The sequence below is a fragment of the Lynx rufus genome, unplaced genomic scaffold, assembly GCF_022079265.1.
Source record: "Lynx rufus isolate CCGP_SWC_20201006 ecotype Redwood Valley unplaced genomic scaffold, mLynRuf1.p SCAF_7, whole genome shotgun sequence".
NCBI lineage: Eukaryota > Metazoa > Chordata > Mammalia > Carnivora > Felidae > Lynx > Lynx rufus.
Window position 1 is genome coordinate 21,445,634 of NW_025814889.1, and position 18,598 is coordinate 21,464,231.

Genomic DNA, 18,598 nt, shown 5'->3' on the forward strand with positions numbered 1-18,598 from the left:
GGAGCAGGGTGGTCACGGGTGTTGGAAGGGTGGAGGCGGGGCGCGCGGGCGGGAGGCGGGGCGCGCGGGCGGGAGGCGGGGCGCGCGGGCGGGAGGCGGGGCGCGCGGGCGGGAGGCGGGGCGCGCGGGCGGGAGGCGGGGCGCGCGGGCGGGAGGCGGGGCGCGCGGGCGGGAGGCGGGGCGCGCGGGCGGGAGGCGGGGCGCGCGGGAACTGCGTGCGTTGGCTCTGTGCGGCCCGCACGCGGCGTCATGGCGCGCCTGCTCCGGGCGTTCTGGGCCTTGCCCTTCCGAGAAGTAGCCCGGCGGACCGGAGTGGGCCTAGCGGGCAGCGGCGGCGCCGGCACGGGGGCAGGTCACGCGAACGCAGGTAGGCCCCGCTGCCGCCGCCTCCCGGCTTGCGGTTTCACTTCACCCGCCTGAACTTGGGGGTCCGAGTGCTGGTTCTGCACGTGACTCTTCCTTCTAGAGAAACTTCTTGGCTGCGCCCCTGTGTGCTGTTCCGGACAGTGCGTTGTACCTTTGGACGGACGTGGGTGGGTGTCCCTGAATATTTCCTTGGTAAAATGTCGGGCTCAGGAGCCCCTGACGCTTGTCCCCAGACTCCAGGCAAACGATGCTCCCTCCTGTAATGGCCCGTGATCTGTTACACTGCCCCCCTCTTAAATTCTGCATGCTTCTTTTCCCAGGGGAGAAACGAGCGGTTCAGACTTTGGATGCCTGCGGATTTGCTTCCTGCCCTGCTCTATTTCTATGTGTGTGTCCCAGATCTAGGGAGACGTGTAGGCTAATAACTCTTTCCCCTTTAGACTGATAATCATTGATTGTCAGTGGCTCTGAGACCAGTGAAAAGTGTGTGTGTGATGTGTCCGTGTTTCTTTAACATGCCTTTGGCTCCTCTGTTGGATTGGGGCGCATTCGCATGTCATCTTTTAGTTTGGAGTCACCTGTGGAGACCTGTGTCAGTTGTATTTCAGATCTATTTCAGGGTGATTTAGTGCTCCCCGTGGATTGCCTTCGTGGGCAACTGCCCAGCTGTCCCATCTCTGAATCCGATTCTGTTATATGCCCATTGAGGAAATTTCAAGATACCTGTCTCCTCTGAAATGTACCAATCACTTGGAATTCTTTCCATCCCCTGAAGTTCTCAAAGTATAGTTTTAAATAAATAAAAGCACAGGCTGCGTGAAGTAGTAGCTGATCCAACATGACTTCCAGGCATGACCTTCAGCACCCCATGGTGTCTTAGTCAGCCAGTCTGATGATATTTGTTGCATACCTACTGTGTGTCAAGCGTTGGCTTCCTGAGAACCACAGGTGATGGAAACATCACACTTGTGGGCCGGAGCTGTCCTCATTACCTTTTTATAGGATAGTGGTTTCAATGGCAGCTTGGCTTTTATGTTTGTTCTGGTGTTGTCAGAAATAGCCTTGATGAATTGCCTGGGGATCTAACGTCTTCAGCAACGTTTAAAATCTGGCCAGACACCAAAACATAACAGGAGCTTTATAACTTCTCAGACACCCCCTCCTGGGAATTTATTCTGAGGAAATAATTCAAAAGAACAAAGTTATACGTACAAAAATGTTTTTAACAGCACTACTCTTAAGAACCAGAAGCTGGCCGTAACCCAAATGTCCATCAGTTAAGGAATGCTTAAATAAACCAGAAAAGTTCAATTCCAAAAGCTATTAGGCACCCGTTAAAAATTATAGACAGGTAAGAGTTTGGTGTTGGCATGTTGGGCATGTTCTGAACTTGGTAAGCTTAAGCCTGTGTTTTTCTTCTGTAAAATAATGATAGTAGTAGGGTTACTGTACAGACTAAATGAAAAACATTTTAAATGCTTCATCACAATGACTGGCCCCTAGCATACGGCAAATGTTAATTATAATTACATAAGTAAATACAAAGGACAAAAGTATAGCTACATTTAACCTACGTTACAGACTTAGGGAAGGTTGAGAGAGCAATGAGATGTTGTTAGTGACAGAAGACGGTTCCACAGCACTGAGATTTCTGCTACGCAAGAGGCAAGGCCCCTATGACTTTGTCTTTGAGATCGTCAAGAGCAAATCGAGAGAGGAAAGTAAGAAGTATCCTGGAGAAAACTGTTGTTTCAGGAAAACATTCTAGAAATGCTCTGCTAGGAAACCATCCTGAGCACTGGTTAAACCAGTCCAGTCACTGGGGTGGGAAAGAAGACTAGTCTGCAAATTACAATGGGCTGGGGATTCTTCTTGTGCCAGTTCCTAATAGGTTTCCTTAGTCTCGACAAGTCTTTATTGAAACAAGGCCGCCTTGTGTGTGACACTGGGTAGCAGAGCAGCTGTGACCAGAAAGGTGAACAAAACCAGAAGGAGGTAACCAGTATGTGACCATATGACCAAGAGAGGGTGTTAGGTTATTTTATTTTATTTTTAAATGTTTATGTATTTATTTTGAGAGAGAGCAAGAGAGAGCAAGGGCACGAGCAGGGGAGGGGCAGAGCAAGAGAGAGAGAATCTTAGGCTCTGCACTGTCAACGCAGAGCCCAACACGGGACTCTGTCTCGTAAACTGTGAGATCATGACCTGAGCTGAACTCAAGAGCTGGCCGCTAAACTAACTGAGCCCACCCAGGTACCCCAAGAGGGTGTTCTTTACAGATGAGAAAATCTAAGCCCACCTCTTGAAATATATTGCCAACAAGAAAGATAGCCTGTGCCAATCACAGCACAAAGCGAGAAAAGAACCCAGAGGAATCCAAGTGTATCAAAGCATAGTTCAAGGTAAAGCTGTGTAGCTATCTAGCACAATAATAAGAGCCACCAAATCTTTTGGTAGCGAAGATCGCAAGAGAGAACGCAGAGGGAATCTGAAAGACGCGCGATCCCTAAAGGACCAACTTGAGGTGCAGACGACCTGGACTAAGGACAGAAAACACCTCTACACACACTCAAAAGGACCAGAAGCCCAACGTTGAGTCCTCTCTGGCCACCGGTGTCCAAGTGACCTTCCTCCTTCCTAAAATGGTCACTGGTTGGGTGTTGTATGTACAGGCGCCTAAATTGCTGTTTGGGGAAACTGCAGAGCTTACACATAATGCAATTTCCATTCAGACTTTAGTTTCCTAAAGCGTAGTATGTGAATTGGCCGGAGCAGCCACAACAAAATGCCACAGGCTGGAAGGCTGAAACACAGAAATTTGTTTTCTCATCATTCTGGAAGCTGGGAGTTCAAGATCAAAGTTTTCGCAGGGTTGGTTTCTCCTGAGGGGCCTCTGTCTTTGGCTTGCAGATGGCCTTGTCTCTGTGCTCACACAGCCCTAGAGTCTCTTCCTCCTCATGTGAGGACACTGGTCAGATTTGGCCCATCCTGTGGCCTCATTTTTAACGTAATCACCTCCTTAAAGGCCCCATCTCCGAAATACAGCTATAGAGATTAGGGTCCACCCATATGACCTCATTTGATCTTATCTCTTTAAAGGCCCTATCACCAAATACTGTTACATTCTAAGGTACTGAGGATTGGGACTTCAACATACGAATTTTGGGAGGACACAGTTCACCCCCTAACACCATGATTAAAGAAACCTCTGTAAGTGATGCAGACCTGATCCTGACCCGAGAGCACCCAGCTGCCCGCTGGTCATTTTGCTATCAAGGCAGGGTCCATCTTCTCTTGATGGTGTCTTCCAGGCTGCAGATTTACAGTTAAATGTTGCATATTTGGTGCTTGAAGAACAACTAGTCTGAACGTTGTTACCTACCCATGAAACCTTTCACACACATTGTGTAAAAGGTACGTACAGATAAGGATTAGAAGAGCCATGAAAAATGGGGGAGAGGGGCCGAGGAAGGGAGAGAGAATCTTCAGCAGGCTACACACTCAGGGCAGAGCCCGATGTGTGGCTTGATCCCGTGACCCTGGGATCATGACCTGAGCCGAAATCAAGAATCAGACATTCCACCAACTGATCCACCCAGGCACCCCAAAAAACGTACTTATTTAGATAAAGGAGTAATTCTTCCGTCTGACAATATAACAAACAAATTTTTAACCTTCATTTGTTTTTGAGAGAAAGCGTGAGTGGGAGAGGGCAGAGAGAGAGAGGGAGACACAGAATTGGAAGCAGGCTTCAGGCTCTGAGCTGTCAGCACAGAGCCTGACGTGGGGCTCGGGCTCAGCAACGGCGAGATCTTGGCCTAAGCCGAAGTCGGACGCTTAACCGACAGGCGCCCCTTTTGTCTAACAATTTAAATCTTAGTTTTAAAGTTTAAGCTAAAAAAAATAGGAGAAGGGGAGTGTCTGAAAAGAATTAGTCACTCTAATAGGTGTGGTAAAATACAGAGCTATAGGAGAGGGGTCTGGGGGCCCATCCAGGACAGACCTTGGGTTCGAAGCTGAAGGGCGGGAGTCCCGCTGAACTTTCTCGCTTCTTGAATTCCCTCTTTCTGGTGTCAGCAATTGTATTGCATGTGGAAAGACCCTAAGGGCAATGCTTCCAGGAAACAGTAGTGGTTTTTTTTCCCTCTAGCCCATTCCACTTCCTCCCCAAAAGGAGAAAGGAAGATAACAGCAACTTTCCAGACTATAAATCTTAGTATCAAAAGTCAGTTCTCGTCTTAGAATTCCACAGAAATAATAAAAGACCTTTGCCAAAGGCAAGAATGTAGGTGGAGTGACGCGGCAGGACAGACACTTGGAGGGTAAGGAGAGCGTTTTATCATGGTGCTCTCCTACTCCTTTCTATAACCAGTGTCAGTGATAGCCAGGGTTCAGGTTTCCCACATTTCCCTCAAAACCAGTTTAGATTCTGGGAGGGAGAATCAAATCCCGCTCCTGCTCTTGCCGTCCTTTTTTTCACTATTTGAGGTGGCCTTTGTGTGACCAGTGCCGGCTTAGGCCACACAGACACGTTGGCCCTGGACAGCTTTTGGATCTTGCCCTTGGTTGAAGGCTTACAAAATATAGTTATACACATCTGTTGGTCTTTTCAACGGCCTTAAGTAGAATGTCTTCCGCTTCTCTTGGGGTTAAACACATAGTTCCAGTTAAAGCCAGTTCTGATCCCACTTGGTCTTAAAACAACCAAAACACCTTTCCCTGCTAACCGCGCCTGAAGAGATTGCACAGTGTTTTCCCCTCACTGGGCGGTTAGGCTGGCATTGCTTTGTAAAACTCTTTTATTGTCACCTTGAATAGTTATCTAAAGCTTACACAGTCAATAAAATGTTCACAGTTTCATTGTTCTCCTATATTTCATCCACCTAAGGTCAAGGTCAAAAACAGCTCCACAGCTCTCCCCTCTTTCTCCTAAATCATCAACTTACGCTCGTCAGTGGACAATTCCCAACAGCATACTAGGATACTGTGATCTTTCTCCTCATAAAGAGTACTCTCGATCTTACCTTCCATTCCAGCTACCTGCAGAACTCCCGAGGGACCTGTCTGCACTGTCTCCCTTTCCTTCCTCCTCTTCTCTATCAGATCTATTCTAGTCACACACACACACACACACACACACACACACACACACACACACTCCTCCGCCTAAACTGCCCTTTTTCAGGGCACCAGTGACGGCCACATTGCCAAACCCGATGGTTAATTATCAGTCATCTCTTTCCAGGACGGCACATTCTTGCGGTTTCCTTCCTGCCTCGCTGTCTGCTCGTCCCCATCTCCTCCACCTGTTTATCTTGGGGCGCCTCCAAGTCCAACCCTTGGGCCTCTCTGTTCTTCCCACACTCGCCGACTTGGGGATCTTCCAGGCTCATGGCTTTAAATAACATCATAATGCTGTGAGGAGTCCCAAATTTACATGGCGACCTTGGGCCTCTCCCCAATTTCTGCATCCATAAATCCAGCTGCCTGCCTGACGTGTCCACTTGAATATTGGGCTGGCATTTTTATTAACAAGCCTTCAAACCTACTGCTCCTGTAGGCTTCCCCGTCTTCCCCTGCTCGGACCTAGAGCCTTGGAGTGGTGCCCCTTTGACTGTGTCTCCTTTCTCTCGTATTTCAAATCTGCAAGTCCTCTGGCTCTGCCATCAGAATACAGCTGGCGTGGGGCGCCTGGGTGGCGCAGTCGGTTAAGCGTCCGACTTCAGCCAGGTCACGATCTCGCGGTCCATGAGTTCGAGCCCCGCGTCGGGCTCTGGGCTGATGGCTCAGAGCCTGGAGCCTGTTTCCGATTCTGTGTCTCCCTCTCTCTCTGCCCCTCGCCCGTTCATGCTCTGTCTCTCTCTGTCCCAAAAATAAATAAACGTTGAAAAAAAAAATTTAAAAAAAGAATACAGCTGGCGAGGGACCTCTCTAAGTCTGTCTGCTGCCGCCTCCCTGACCCAGGACTCCTCCCGTCTCTCGGCCAGGTTGTTCAAGTGCCCTCTGTGCTGGGTGCCCCGCGGCGACCTTTGCCCTGCTTCAATTTTTTTGGTACATCGGCCAGTAACCCTTTTAAGTATGTTAGATCATGTCATGCCCCTGCTCATCTTCCCGTGACTTCCGCACTCAGAATAAAAGCCACCAACCTTAGGGTAGCCTTCAAGGCCCTTGGTGGTATGCCCGCTACCCCATTAGCTCTCTGCTCGCACTTCTGCATATTTTCCTGCTCGCTCCACCCATTCCCCTGGCCTTCCCGCTATTCATCAGACATGCCAGGCACACCCAGCCAGGTTTTTCTCTTGCCTATGTGCTCTTCTAGATATTCACACGGCATGTTTTCTGATTCCTGTGTGACAACACCGAACAGTTTGGGGCAGTGAGGAAGAAGAAGCGGTGCAAATAGGGGAGGGCGTTTTGTAATCAGGGACTTTTGTCATCTCTGCTGGAGATAATGGCGGCCTGAGTCAAGGTAGTGGCAGATAAGTGAGGATGAGCAGATCCTAGAGCTATTTAAGAAGGAGAAGCAACAGGGCTTGGTGCACGGAAAAGGAAAGAGTCACGGAGGACGGCCTGGCGTTCCGGTTTAAAGCGTGGGATCAAAGAGCTGGAGCACATGAGAGGAGGAGCAGATTTGGGTCGGGCGGGGCAGGGGAGACACGCGAAGTCCTCTCGCGCACGGTGTTTGAAATGGGACGGCCTCAAGGTACCCGTCTGTGGTTGCATGTGGATCTGGAACTCAGCAGAGAGGATGGAGGGAAGCTAGATGTGGGCGTCTCATCGTGTGGATGGTCCTTAAGCTACTCAGCGGACAAAATCACCCAAGGGCAGGCAGGTGTGGTGCGGTGACAGAGGCAAGCCTAGGACAGCCGGACTCGTTCCAGGGCTGGCTGACGAAGGATGCCGAAAGGGAGCCGTGGGAGAGACCAGAGAATCGGGTGCCACGGAAGCCCAGGGAAGGCAAAGGTACCACGGGAGAATGCCAAGTGTCAGAACTACGGGGAAATGAGAGAGAAGGATGAAGGGTTCCCAGGCTTCACGGAGAAGGTGTCAGTGGGCTCCCTGAATTTGGAGGCAGTGCGGTGGGGGGTGTGACGTCTTCAGTGCCTCATGCCCAGAGGCCCGTGATGTCAGCCTGCCCCGCTGTCGACGATGCTCCCTTTGCTTCTTTGGTTAAGGTGATGACGTGTACATTTTTCCGTTGTAGAGACTCATTTTCTTCCTCATAATTAACACTGTCTTGAAAATGTGTAACTGTTCCATTCTTCCAACAGTCGTTCGCCCAGGGTTTTAGAATCCCCTGCCGATTCTTGCTTGAGTCAGTGACTATTTTACTGATTATAAAAGGGTGATTTTTTTTTTTAATTGTATCATTCCCCCATCCATTTATTGCATGGCATTCTGCATTGGTAACTCTGAAAGGCCACTGAGCAGTAGTAATCGTCACATAAATACATCTTGCTTTGCGCCCCAGGAAATGAGTCCCTGGGGAAACCGTGTGCAGTTGAACTATATTTTCATAGGAAAATTTCGGAGGTGTATTTCCAGAGTGAAAAAGAAGTCCCCATAGCTTTACAAAAAGTATTTAAGAAAGGGCAACTATTGACATATTTAACAGATTAAAAACTTTTTAATAAAATGTGAACAACCATAAGCAACAACAACACACGATACCAAAAATACCGTATTATGCGGTATCATGAGCTAGCGATGAAGATACAGATCTTCATTATTTAGGACCTCTTTCTGGTAACAAAATGAATTTCAAATATGATTTTCAGACATGTTCGATATTTGGCGGTAACACCAAGGTGTCTAACCTTTTATCTTTGTTGCTGTGGTCAGTTACTAAGCCTTCGGGCCGCCGTTTTCTCATTGGGAAGTTGAGGTGGACAGATCATAAAACCCTTTCGCATTCTTCGTGTTGGATGGTTGAAGCATCGGTTATATATGCCTTGGGCTTCCTCCTCCCCTTTGGCTAAAAAAGAGTATTGTCCTAGTTAATTTGTTTACATTCACTGGAGTAAAAGTCGTAAGATTAAAGCATAAGGATGGATTCTGGAAGGTCTCCGTTTCTTTGCAGGGGCACACGCTGTAGGAGTCTCTTTTTTTTCTGCACTAGATTTTTTTTAATAAAGACTTCTGCCGACAAACACAAGCAGAGAGATTTTTATAAACCAGCGAAGGAGAGGAGTTGAATAACCCACTAGCTCACGGTTCTTTTCTCTCCAGTCACTCAGCTACTCCCAGCCGTGTCCTGACAAGAAATACTCCTCTGGATGCGGTAATAGAAGAGGGATCAATGTGCACCCCCCGGGCACCCGAGGAGATCTTATTCTGCATTATTTCATATTTCAGCTGCCTCTTTAGCTCCCGCGCCCCAGTGGGACGAGAAACCCGGCTGTCCCCTTGCTGCTCCTTTCTCGTGAAACTAATGAGTCAGTTGAAGCATTTTGTACCGGAGCTTTCTGGTCCCCGGGACGAAGGGAGTCGTGGGAGAGGGGAGGGACGGCCGTGTCCTGGGGGTGGCCGTGCACTTGAGGAGCAAGGCTCAGGGGAAACGTTCATTGGGCCCTTTCGTTCTAATTACAACAGGTTCCCATTTAACCACCCCGGGTCCCTCACAGAGCGCGAGCCAGTCTCTCACCCGGAGCGAGTGGCAAAAGAAACTGACTCCAGAGCGGTTCTACGTCACGAGGCGAAAGGGAACCGACCCGGTAGGCCACACTGCCGACGGTTCGGTGACCGGATGGACCGGGGGTGGCTGGAGGGGGGGTTGGGGTACGTGTCGCTCATCCGCTCTGCCCGTCCTCCGGCCCTCCTCCGTGGTTCTCCCTGTCGGGCACCCGTGTCCACCTGCCTGTAGGGACCGGAAGCCTTCCCGGACCCCCCCTCCCTCCCCTCACCCTGTTCTGCCTCCTCAGTAACCTTCCCGTTGCTCTCCTTCTGGCCGCCCTTCTCCACACGGCTGCCGGAGAGATCCGAAAACACAAGTCCGACCGCAGCCCTCCGCCGCCCCTCCAGAGGCTTCCCACCGCTTCCAAGGTAAAGAGCAAAGTTTACAAATGGCTAATTAGGCCCCAGTGGCTCTGCCCCCAGCCTCCTGCCCCTCTCCTCGTCGGGCTGTTTTTCCTATCTCTGCCCTTGGGCCACACTGCGCTTCCTTCCGCTCTCAAACACCCTGGGCTCCCTCTCCCTTCCGCCCTTGACCCTGTGTCCTGCTCTCCCCCATCCCCTCGCCCACCCTCCCTGCCCCTTCAGACCTACCTCTCAACCCCCAGCCCCTGTGCTCAGGGAGGCCTTTCTCGGCCCCAAGCCGGCCTTGCTGTTCCCAGCACTTTTCCTTCAGAGCGCTTGCCATTGTTGGCGTGGCCCTCGCACAAAACACAGCGCCTGGCCGTGGTCTGCCCTCAGAAAGTAAATTTTTGTGACTTCTGAGTGAGTGCGGGCTAAGAGGCAGAAACATTAAGCTGCATTCATCAAGCTCAGCTTTGACTCGTTTCCGGGGGGAGCCGTCCTCCGTGGTTCCTCATTACGGTACTGTTTTCCCAGCACAGCGCTTCTTAACCAGTGATCTGTCTCACACCCACGTATAGCCGCTGGAATAAAGCCGTAGAACGCGGTTACTAGACCTTTTCATTGGGGAAGTGGACCCCACAGAGTGGACCACAGCGCTTTTGCGGAGCTGCGGGGTATTTCTGTCTTTCCTTCAGCAGGCCCCACCGAGTTCATGTGCACATGGTCGTGGAATCATGGCACACCCTCGGTTTCTCCGATGCTGACGTCCTTAGGCCGGCAGATCCCAATAGATTCTTGTGAAGTCCTGCTATTTTTTAAAACTTCCTGTGGGTGGGACTCTAATAATCCTTCACTGGGAGAGAGACCGTGGTTATTAGTGCACGTAGTACGGGGAGCCACGTGTGATTCTCTGTGTGCAGTTGGGCGTATCCCAGAATATTCTAAGCCAGCCCTTTCTCAGGGACACACACAGCCAGGCAGGGTTTGGTGTATATACCGAGCCTGGAGATGAGCTGACAGATGTTGAGGAGAATAAATCTGTGGGATTCTCAAACAGATGGTGCGGTACGCTCTGTGCATTTGGCCATTTTACAAAATGAGCATCATGCAGTATTTTCAGTAATGTTACGAACCCCTTTCAGCTGACCCACGTCCACACGTAACTTCTTGGAATAATGCAGAACTAGCTGTAAGCCTTGCTAACGAGAGAGAAGTAACACGTCTAAGCTTTCTATTTGGTCACCCACACTTAAAAATTCGGTCGCGTGTGTTCGTATTGGGCCGCAGGGGTACGTTAGCACTCGGGTAGACACAGCAGATGAGTTTACAGCCTGGTTGCACCATAAAAGTCCGACAGAAGGCAGTCGAAGGCAGGTTTTATGCAGGTCACCCGCTGTCTGCCCCGCAGAACTGCTCTCCACATGCTTCACTCCGCTCTGAGCTCTGGGAAGAAGACACGCTCCCCTTCCCTCCGGCTACTGACCGAGTGTGGCAGTGGATGACGCCGGCGAGGTCAGAGGACACAACCGAGAAATCAGGATCCGGGGTCCTCTCGGCAGCCGTGCTCCTGCAGGCCGCCCTCACCTACGGCCGCAGCCTCACGGGTGCTGGGAGCTGCGCCATCCTTGGCCCCACAGGCTTAGTAGGGTAGTGTGTTCTCAAAGCCACGGGCCCGGGGCTGCTTCACCCTCCCTGTTGGTTTCTGCTGGCCCTGTCCCCACCTTTGTAAATCGTTCTATATGAAGTTATGTGCAAATCGCCCTTTTGAGCGTGCCATCCGTTCCCAACAGGTATGTTGTATGGACGAGATCAAAGAAAGAGGTCCCGTTGGTCCAGACAGACTGCCTTCAGGGCCACCATAGCAGAATACCACAGACTTGGGGGCTTAGACAACAGACATTTATTTCTCACAGTTCTGGAGGCTGGGAAGTCCCATATGAAGGGGCTGGCCAGTTCAGTTCCCGGTCTTTTCCTCCCCATCTCCGTAACGGCACCCAGACCAGCCCTGGGTACATAGTAGGTTTTCGAGTAAATACTAGAATGCACAATTGAGTTAAAAGCTGAGTTCAGCCCTAAATAGATGATAAGACTTATATAAAATTGAGGTATAAGGGGAAGGAGGCATCAGGAAATCGGTCTAGGAGGCCTGGATAGATGTCACTTCATAAAATGTGTCCGTTGAAGCTTCCTAGGCTTTCTAGCTCAGCCCCAGGACTGGTGGCCCTCTGGCACGTGTGTCTTGTCAGCCCAGGCGGGAGGGATGTGGAGCTTGGTTGCAGATGCCACGGGTGGGAGCAGGCACCCAGGGGGACAGGCCGTAAAAAGACCAGCTTATTACTGTGCAGAACTACTGTTCTGCAGCTCAGCTTAGAGTCTTCGAAGAGGGAAAACGTCCAAGTGTGCCCAGATGGTAGGCTCAGCGGGTAATTTTGAAATTGTCCGTGATGCGGCTCGCTGAAAACGGGCTGTTAATATTACCACGGGGAATCTGAATGTTTGACCTGTGATTTTGTCGAGACGGGAAACCTAGGAAGGGCAGAAGAGTCCAGCCTGCCTCCCGAGTCCGTTCTGCAACGTGGCGACCCGTTCAGAGGAGCGCTGGCTTCTCTTTCATCCCGTGCAGTTGGGGGAGTGCTTGCCGCCCGGCCCTGCTGGTGGATGGTCCGTAGTTGGCTGGGGTGACAGGGTTGGTTTTGTTTTTGTTTTCTTTCCTCTTAATTTACTTTCACAAAAGGAATTGGGCAAAAGGCTCTTTGTTTCTTTTTCCAACAGCGAGATCCAATTTGCAAAATGGCATTTTGAAAAATATATGTCAAGACTTGGCTGACTCATTGCCTCAAGTCTCCTTGTGTTTTTCTTGGGAAACCTCTGGAAACCCGCAAACTCTTTAGGCCACAATTAATGAAGTCATTTCATCTAGGTAGTAACTTTGGTATGGGATGATCTAACTCATTATTTAAACGTTTTTTAAGTATGCAACGCCCTAAATGCCGCGCAAAGCGTATTAAAGGCACAACCACGAGCTGACAGAGCTATGCTATTTATGTATTTATATTCTGTCTTTAATTGGAGATTTCAAAGTGTTTTAGACAGTGGACTGGATTCCTATTGTATGAACTATTTTGAGACGAAGACTGAAATCTTACACCATGCAGAGGACTGTTCTCTCACTTTTTCACGGACTTTGATGTTCTTGGATGAAAGGTGCTATATAAATACAAAGCATTATTAATGTCATAATTTGAATATTTGGCACAATAAAGGCTGGGTTGTGATAAGCCTGCAGGCTGCTTCGTCGGGCACGTTGTAATTTTCTCTCCGGTGATGTTTGCCCTTCGTCAAATTAGTACAAAAATTCCTTTATTTGGGGACTGAATCTTGGATTTAAATCCGCATATCATCTCCTGCTGGTGTTAGGAGAACCCTACACATGATGTATCTCATTTGCTTTCAGCCTTTCAGTGGGATCTACCTGAATAACAAGGAATCAGGAACGTATCACTGCGTGTGCTGGGACAACCCACTCTTCAGGTAAGGTCAAGGTGGAGAGGTACTGAAGGAGAACGGACCTCCAGATTTCATGCAGCTCTGTCTCATTTGAAGTCTTGGCTAAATATATACCCCTGTTGTTTTTAATTGCCCTCCTCATTTGGCATGGTTGCTATAAGGAGAGCTGTTTCTATAAAATACTTGCCTGTCTGGATTATTTCTAGCATGTAGAGCAGTTAACGAGATCTCTTAGCCTGTATTCTTTCTCTCTGTATCCCGGAGAACTAGACAACAAATAAAACTTCGTGGGCACCTTAAGGTAACACTATTAGAATATTTTCCTGGGAAAGTATTTAAAGAAACCTAAACCATAATAGTATTTGCCTGGCCATGTGATTAAAACTATATCTCTCCCAGGGAAAATGGGTTTATAATTTAATTTGGGAAATGTAGAATTTTATGAGGATAGATTCCCCACAGTGCTTGACAGTAGTGAATACCATACCCTGTTCTATACCAGCTAAAAGTAAATTTAATTGTCCCTTGATTTCAAAGCCTCTTTTAAGTCAATCAGGATCTGAAATCTCTCAACAAAGGCTTTTTTGTTTAGCCATGCAGGAAACAGTCTAAAAACAGTAGATTCGATGAAGAAGAAAGGAAAACATCTTTGAAGTCCTGTTTTCAGAACTTCAAAGATATTTTCCTTTCTTCTGCATCAACCCTAAATTGGTTTGGAATAAAATATAAATCAAGCCAGCTCTGTGAATCTTCCATTAAGCCGGGCTTCATTATGTCCTTTGGGCTTTGAGCAGACCGGGCTTTCTTGGGCTGCTGGCTGCTAATGTGGGCCGGATTTGGAAAGCCAGACCCCACCGGCAAGGATGAGGAACAATTAGGATCGATTTCCCTTCGTGCTTGCGGAAGGGCAAGTCTTTGGCCGGATTCACTCACTACGACAAGTGGCTGGTGAGGAGACGTCTAAGCGAGCAGGCGGCCCAGGGTTGGCCTGGGGAGAACTAAGAGAAGCAGGTTATTTTAACACAGGAAGATGTGGGACGCGTATTTCTGAGCCATTAGTTATTCCTTGACCTTTGGTTCTGTTAAGGAGAAGCAGGACCTTGAGGTGGCCAGCCTGCTTTTAGTCAAAAATAAAGGTGGACGGTAACCAGACGGATGCTCTGTTTCTACCTTTGGGCTGTGAAGACAGGATGAGAAGTTGTCCTCGTAGGGGCATTCTCCCACTTTGCGTTCATTTTCTTACTTCACTGGTGTTCCAGTTTCTGCACTAGTCAAATTGAGACCTTTTCCCCCCCGGGGCCCACCATCCCTTCACCGCAGCAGCCAGTCTGGAATCACAGAACGTTGGAGCCGGGATGGACCTGAGACTAGAGCAGTAGGGTAGACTGTCCAGGAGCAATTTCTGCCTCCATGGAAATGCTCCAGATCTGCTCTATCCAATATGGTAGCCACTAATCGCATATGGCTCTTGAACGCTCAGTGTCGTTGAAGCTGAATTTTTAATTTTATTTAACTCTAATTCATTTAAAACTAAAAGCCCACACGTGGCCAGTGGCTACCGTATCGGCACAATGCGTGTCCAAATTAAGGAAGTCGAGTGACCAACCCCAGGTCACTGAGATAGTGAAGCAGCCAAGACTAACAGGAGAACCAGCCAGTTCTCGAGAAGCCCGTTTACCAAAGGCCAGTTTGCGAAGCTGCCGATTCACCAACCTTACTTATTTCTTTTTTAATCATTTAGTTTTAGTTGAAAGGTTTCTATTTTTTTTTCCCCCTTAGGGACTTTTGAGTTGGTTTCTGTTCCATTTTCCTGCTGCTGCTGAATAATTGAAACTGGAAGAAATACGAATATGTTTAAAAGGATCTTTTATGCTCCAGAATATACTTTTCTTAAAGATGTATTTGTTTATAGGAGAGGTAGGATACTGAAGTGGCTAGGGGTCTGCTCCCCTGCTGTGTGACCTTGGGCATGTCTCTGAACCAGTCTGTGGCTTGATTTCCTCACCTGTAACGTGCTAGCAGGATAGTTGGACTTCATAAGGTTGTTGAGAGGATGAACTGAGTCGTGAGGTAATGCACGCAGAAGCACCAGCGCAGTTCCCGGCATGTGCCCAGCAAGCACTCAGTACTTGTTGGCAATGACTGTCCTCAGAGACGGATCCTTCTTAGGGCTGCAGATGGAGATAAATCTTTGAGAATGAGGAATTCTTGTGAATATAGTCTCATTAATGAGAATCTATCAGTGAAGCTTATATTCCTGAGCATGCTTCCCATTCAAGAGCTTGGTCTTAGGAAAATATTCTGTTTTGCCTCTCTCTTTCTCTAGTCTCCAGCCTTCATAATAGCAAGCGGGGGTGGAGGAAAAAAGTAAACATTCCTCCAAATGCTTGTGTAGGGTCAAAATGAGGGGGAAAGTTGGTCAGCCAAGAAAGAGTCAGGTGGATGTGGGACCACTGCCTCTTGGCAGAATTGGCTTCACACAGAACCAGTATGGTGCCTGTTCCGGGAGACATGCCTCCTGTCCAAATCAGAGGCCTTTAATCCAAGGTTTCCAGGTCCAGAACACTCTTAGGATGTTATCACCCCTCTGGGGGCTCCAGACTGTTGCTTCATTTGCCACCACTTCCCTGCTTCCTCTGTTCCCCTTCTTCCTCCTTCCCCGCCATGTACCCATTCTGGAAGTGTTTATTAAAATCTACTGTGGGATCACATGTTGGGTGCTCCTACATCCTTCTCAGAATAGAAGGAAACTGAAAGCCTAATATTACTTTCCTTCTTACATAACATCAGGATGTCCTCCATGTTACAAGTAACTAAGTAACATTGGTTAAAAACCTTTTTTGTGTTCCGGTTCCTCTGAATGAATGGAAATCCTTCTAAGATTTTAGAGTTGTCAGTTATCACCAGGTGCCTCGGCTGTAGTTTGGGGGCTGTGGAATTTCCAGAAATGAAGAAAAACCAAAGCAAATAAACATGTAACGAACACGCAAACACACAGCAAAAAAAAAACAAAACAAAAACAAACAAACACCTCTAAGAGTATGTGAAAAGAGATGATCCAGAGTGGTTTTAGTTTCCCAAGGTAGAGTCTTATAATCTGGTAATCATTTAAATATGTTTATTTTAATTTCTTTTTTTTTATTTAAAAAATTTTGGGGCGCCTGGGTGGCGCAGTCGGTTAAGCGTCCGACTTCAGCCAGGTCACGATCTCGCGGTCCGTGAGTTCGAGCCCCGCATCAGGCTCTGGGCTGATGGCTCAGAGCCTGGAGCCTGTTTCCGATTCTGTGTCTCCCTCTCTCTCTGCCCCTCCCCCGTTCATGCTCTGTCTCTCTCTGTCCCAAAAATAAATAAACGTTGAAAAAAAAAATTAAAAAAAAAAAAATTTTAACATATATTTATTATTTGTTTATTTGACAGTCTCACGTGTGTGCGTGAGCGGGGGAGGGGCAGAGAGGGAGACGGAGAATCCACAGTGGGCCCTGGCACTCTCAGCGCAAAGCTCAAAGTGGGGCTCGAACCCATGAACCATGAGCTCAGGACCTGAGCTAAAGTCAGATGCTCAACCGACTGCGCCATCCAGGAGCTCCCATATATTGGAATTTCTAATTGACCTTAATATTTAGGTTCCCATTCTGAAATTCTATATGATGGACCTCTCATTATTACCTGATAAAATCTGCAGATTCCGTTAATTGCATCAAGAAAGATTTATTGTTTCCCATAAACATTTTAAATGACTTTTTATTAGTCTTTAGATTAATTCATTAAAAAATGTATTACATTCATAATTCTCCATCAAAATGCCTTTAATGATCACTGGTTTACGTGTAATGTTAAGGGTGGAAAGGCTGTGACTAAAACATACTCAAAATGTTTTTCCCTGGGCCAGGGTGCCTCGGATGAATAGTTTCGAGCCCTTTGGAAAGGGTTGCAAAAAAAAAGTGGACCTATGGCTGCTCAGATTTCATGGATATCTGTTATTAATAATAGTGATGATTTTTAAAAATAATGGCTACCGATTCATGTACCGTTTATCCGACACTATGCTAAATACACTGTACCTATAGGGAAACTATTTCAGGTAATCTTGTCAGCAACCTTGTGAGGCAATAATGCCTTTACTGTTCTATCCATTAGGGCACTGAGGCTTTAAAAGACTAAATAACTTGCCAAGGTCACAGATATAGCAGAGCCTGGCTCCACGCCCACACCTTTCAGAAGTCAGGGCCCTTACTCCTCAGAGTTCTCAAAGGCTGGTCTGAGGATCCTGGGAGTTTCTGGGACCGTTTTAGGGGCCCTACAAGGCCCTCCCTCTCTTTCGTTACTGCATATCCATGAGGCCACATCCTCTTATGTACATCAATCAAAATAGCAGTGCAGCAGATCGAATCCAGAAGCACATACGAAGAGTCAATGGTCTTTTTCCTTTTTCTAAGCTAGATGTTAAAGAGATGCGCAGAATTGTGAAACAGTGCATCTCTTCTCACTAAGTGTTTGTTTCATTTTGGAAAATATAATCCTCCGTCAGAAAAGTAGGTTATTTATGGGACCAGGTAATGAATTCGTTAGTTTTAAAAATAACTTCATGGATGATTATTTACAACTTGTCAGTTACAATTTCTAATTTGTTAAACATCGGTATCCTTAATTCCCGTAAACAAAAGCTCTCAGAGCTCCTCAGTGATTTAATAGAGAGCAGTCCTGAGATGGGAGTGTTTGAGGCTGACCGCCTCAAACCTGACTCTTCCTGCTGCGGCGCGTGCTCTCCCCCGAGCTTCCTTCTGCGTTCATAGGCTAGGGAGTTGGTTATTTGCCATTTTTCCTTCTCTTTACTCAGGTTTTTTGGTTTTTGGCTCTTGGTTTGTCTGTTCGTTTGTTTGTTTTGCAGAGTTTATAGTGCATTTCTTCTCCCTCTTCCTTAGAGAGCCCTTCCCCTGCCATTGCAGATTTTCCACTCGGGTTCCCTAGTGCCCTTTGAGGGAGCTCACCGGGGGTCCCTGGCGCGTGGATTTGCGTGTTTCCCTCTCACTCCTCTGGTCGGCCCCTCTGGGCCTCTCCCACCTCGGCGCCATTCGTTCCCATGGGACGTGTCCAGGAGGGTCACGGCGCCACAGGGACTGTTCACAGCGAACCTTCACGAGCACTTACTCCTCCCCCCCCCGCCCCCGCAGAGTATCTCCTTCAAACCTCAAAACGTCTCCATGACGTAGGTGTTATTCTCCCCATGCTACAGATGGGGCCCGGAGAGGTTACATAGCCTGCCCAGTGTCACACAGCTGCGAAATGGCAGAGGCAGTCAGGCTTCTGTGTCCGGGTAACCGGAAGGTCCTGCTGCTGAAAATGCGTTTCATCAGGTCTCCCCCTGCTGGGCCCAGACTGTGACGCCCTCCATGGACCACTGTTCTTTCATTTACGTTTCCCCCTTTTCCACATTTAGACCACTTGGATTGGATCTGTGTTTCCTAATGGGCATCACACTTCACAAAGCCTCTAGTGTTTTTCGGTCCCTGTCGGACATCGGGAGGGGAGCCGGCAGCGTCCCAGGAACAAGAGATCCTTTCAGGGGGACGGGACAACGTGTTCAATAGCGACAGTGCAGCGGGCAGGGTTCCTGCGGAACTGATTGTTCACCTAACTGGCCTGGAGGTCTGGCAGAGGAGGGAGGGGATCAGAAGAATGAGTTGGGGCATCCAATGCTCTTCGTGTGTTC

General features: G+C 48.4%; 1 protein-coding gene across 1 annotated transcript in view; it reads left to right on the forward strand.

Moving 5' to 3' along the window:
• The first annotated feature begins 249 nt into the window (after positions 1 to 249).
• MSRB2 (methionine sulfoxide reductase B2) overlaps positions 250 to 18,598 on the forward strand; it is a 29,041-nt gene continuing 10,692 nt past the window's right edge. The window contains exons 1-3 of the mRNA XM_047066302.1: positions 250 to 367; positions 8,959 to 9,080; positions 12,836 to 12,912. Coding sequence (XP_046922258.1) covers positions 250 to 367; positions 8,959 to 9,080; positions 12,836 to 12,912 — 317 coding nt within the window. The remainder of the gene's footprint in view (positions 368 to 8,958; positions 9,081 to 12,835; positions 12,913 to 18,598) is intronic.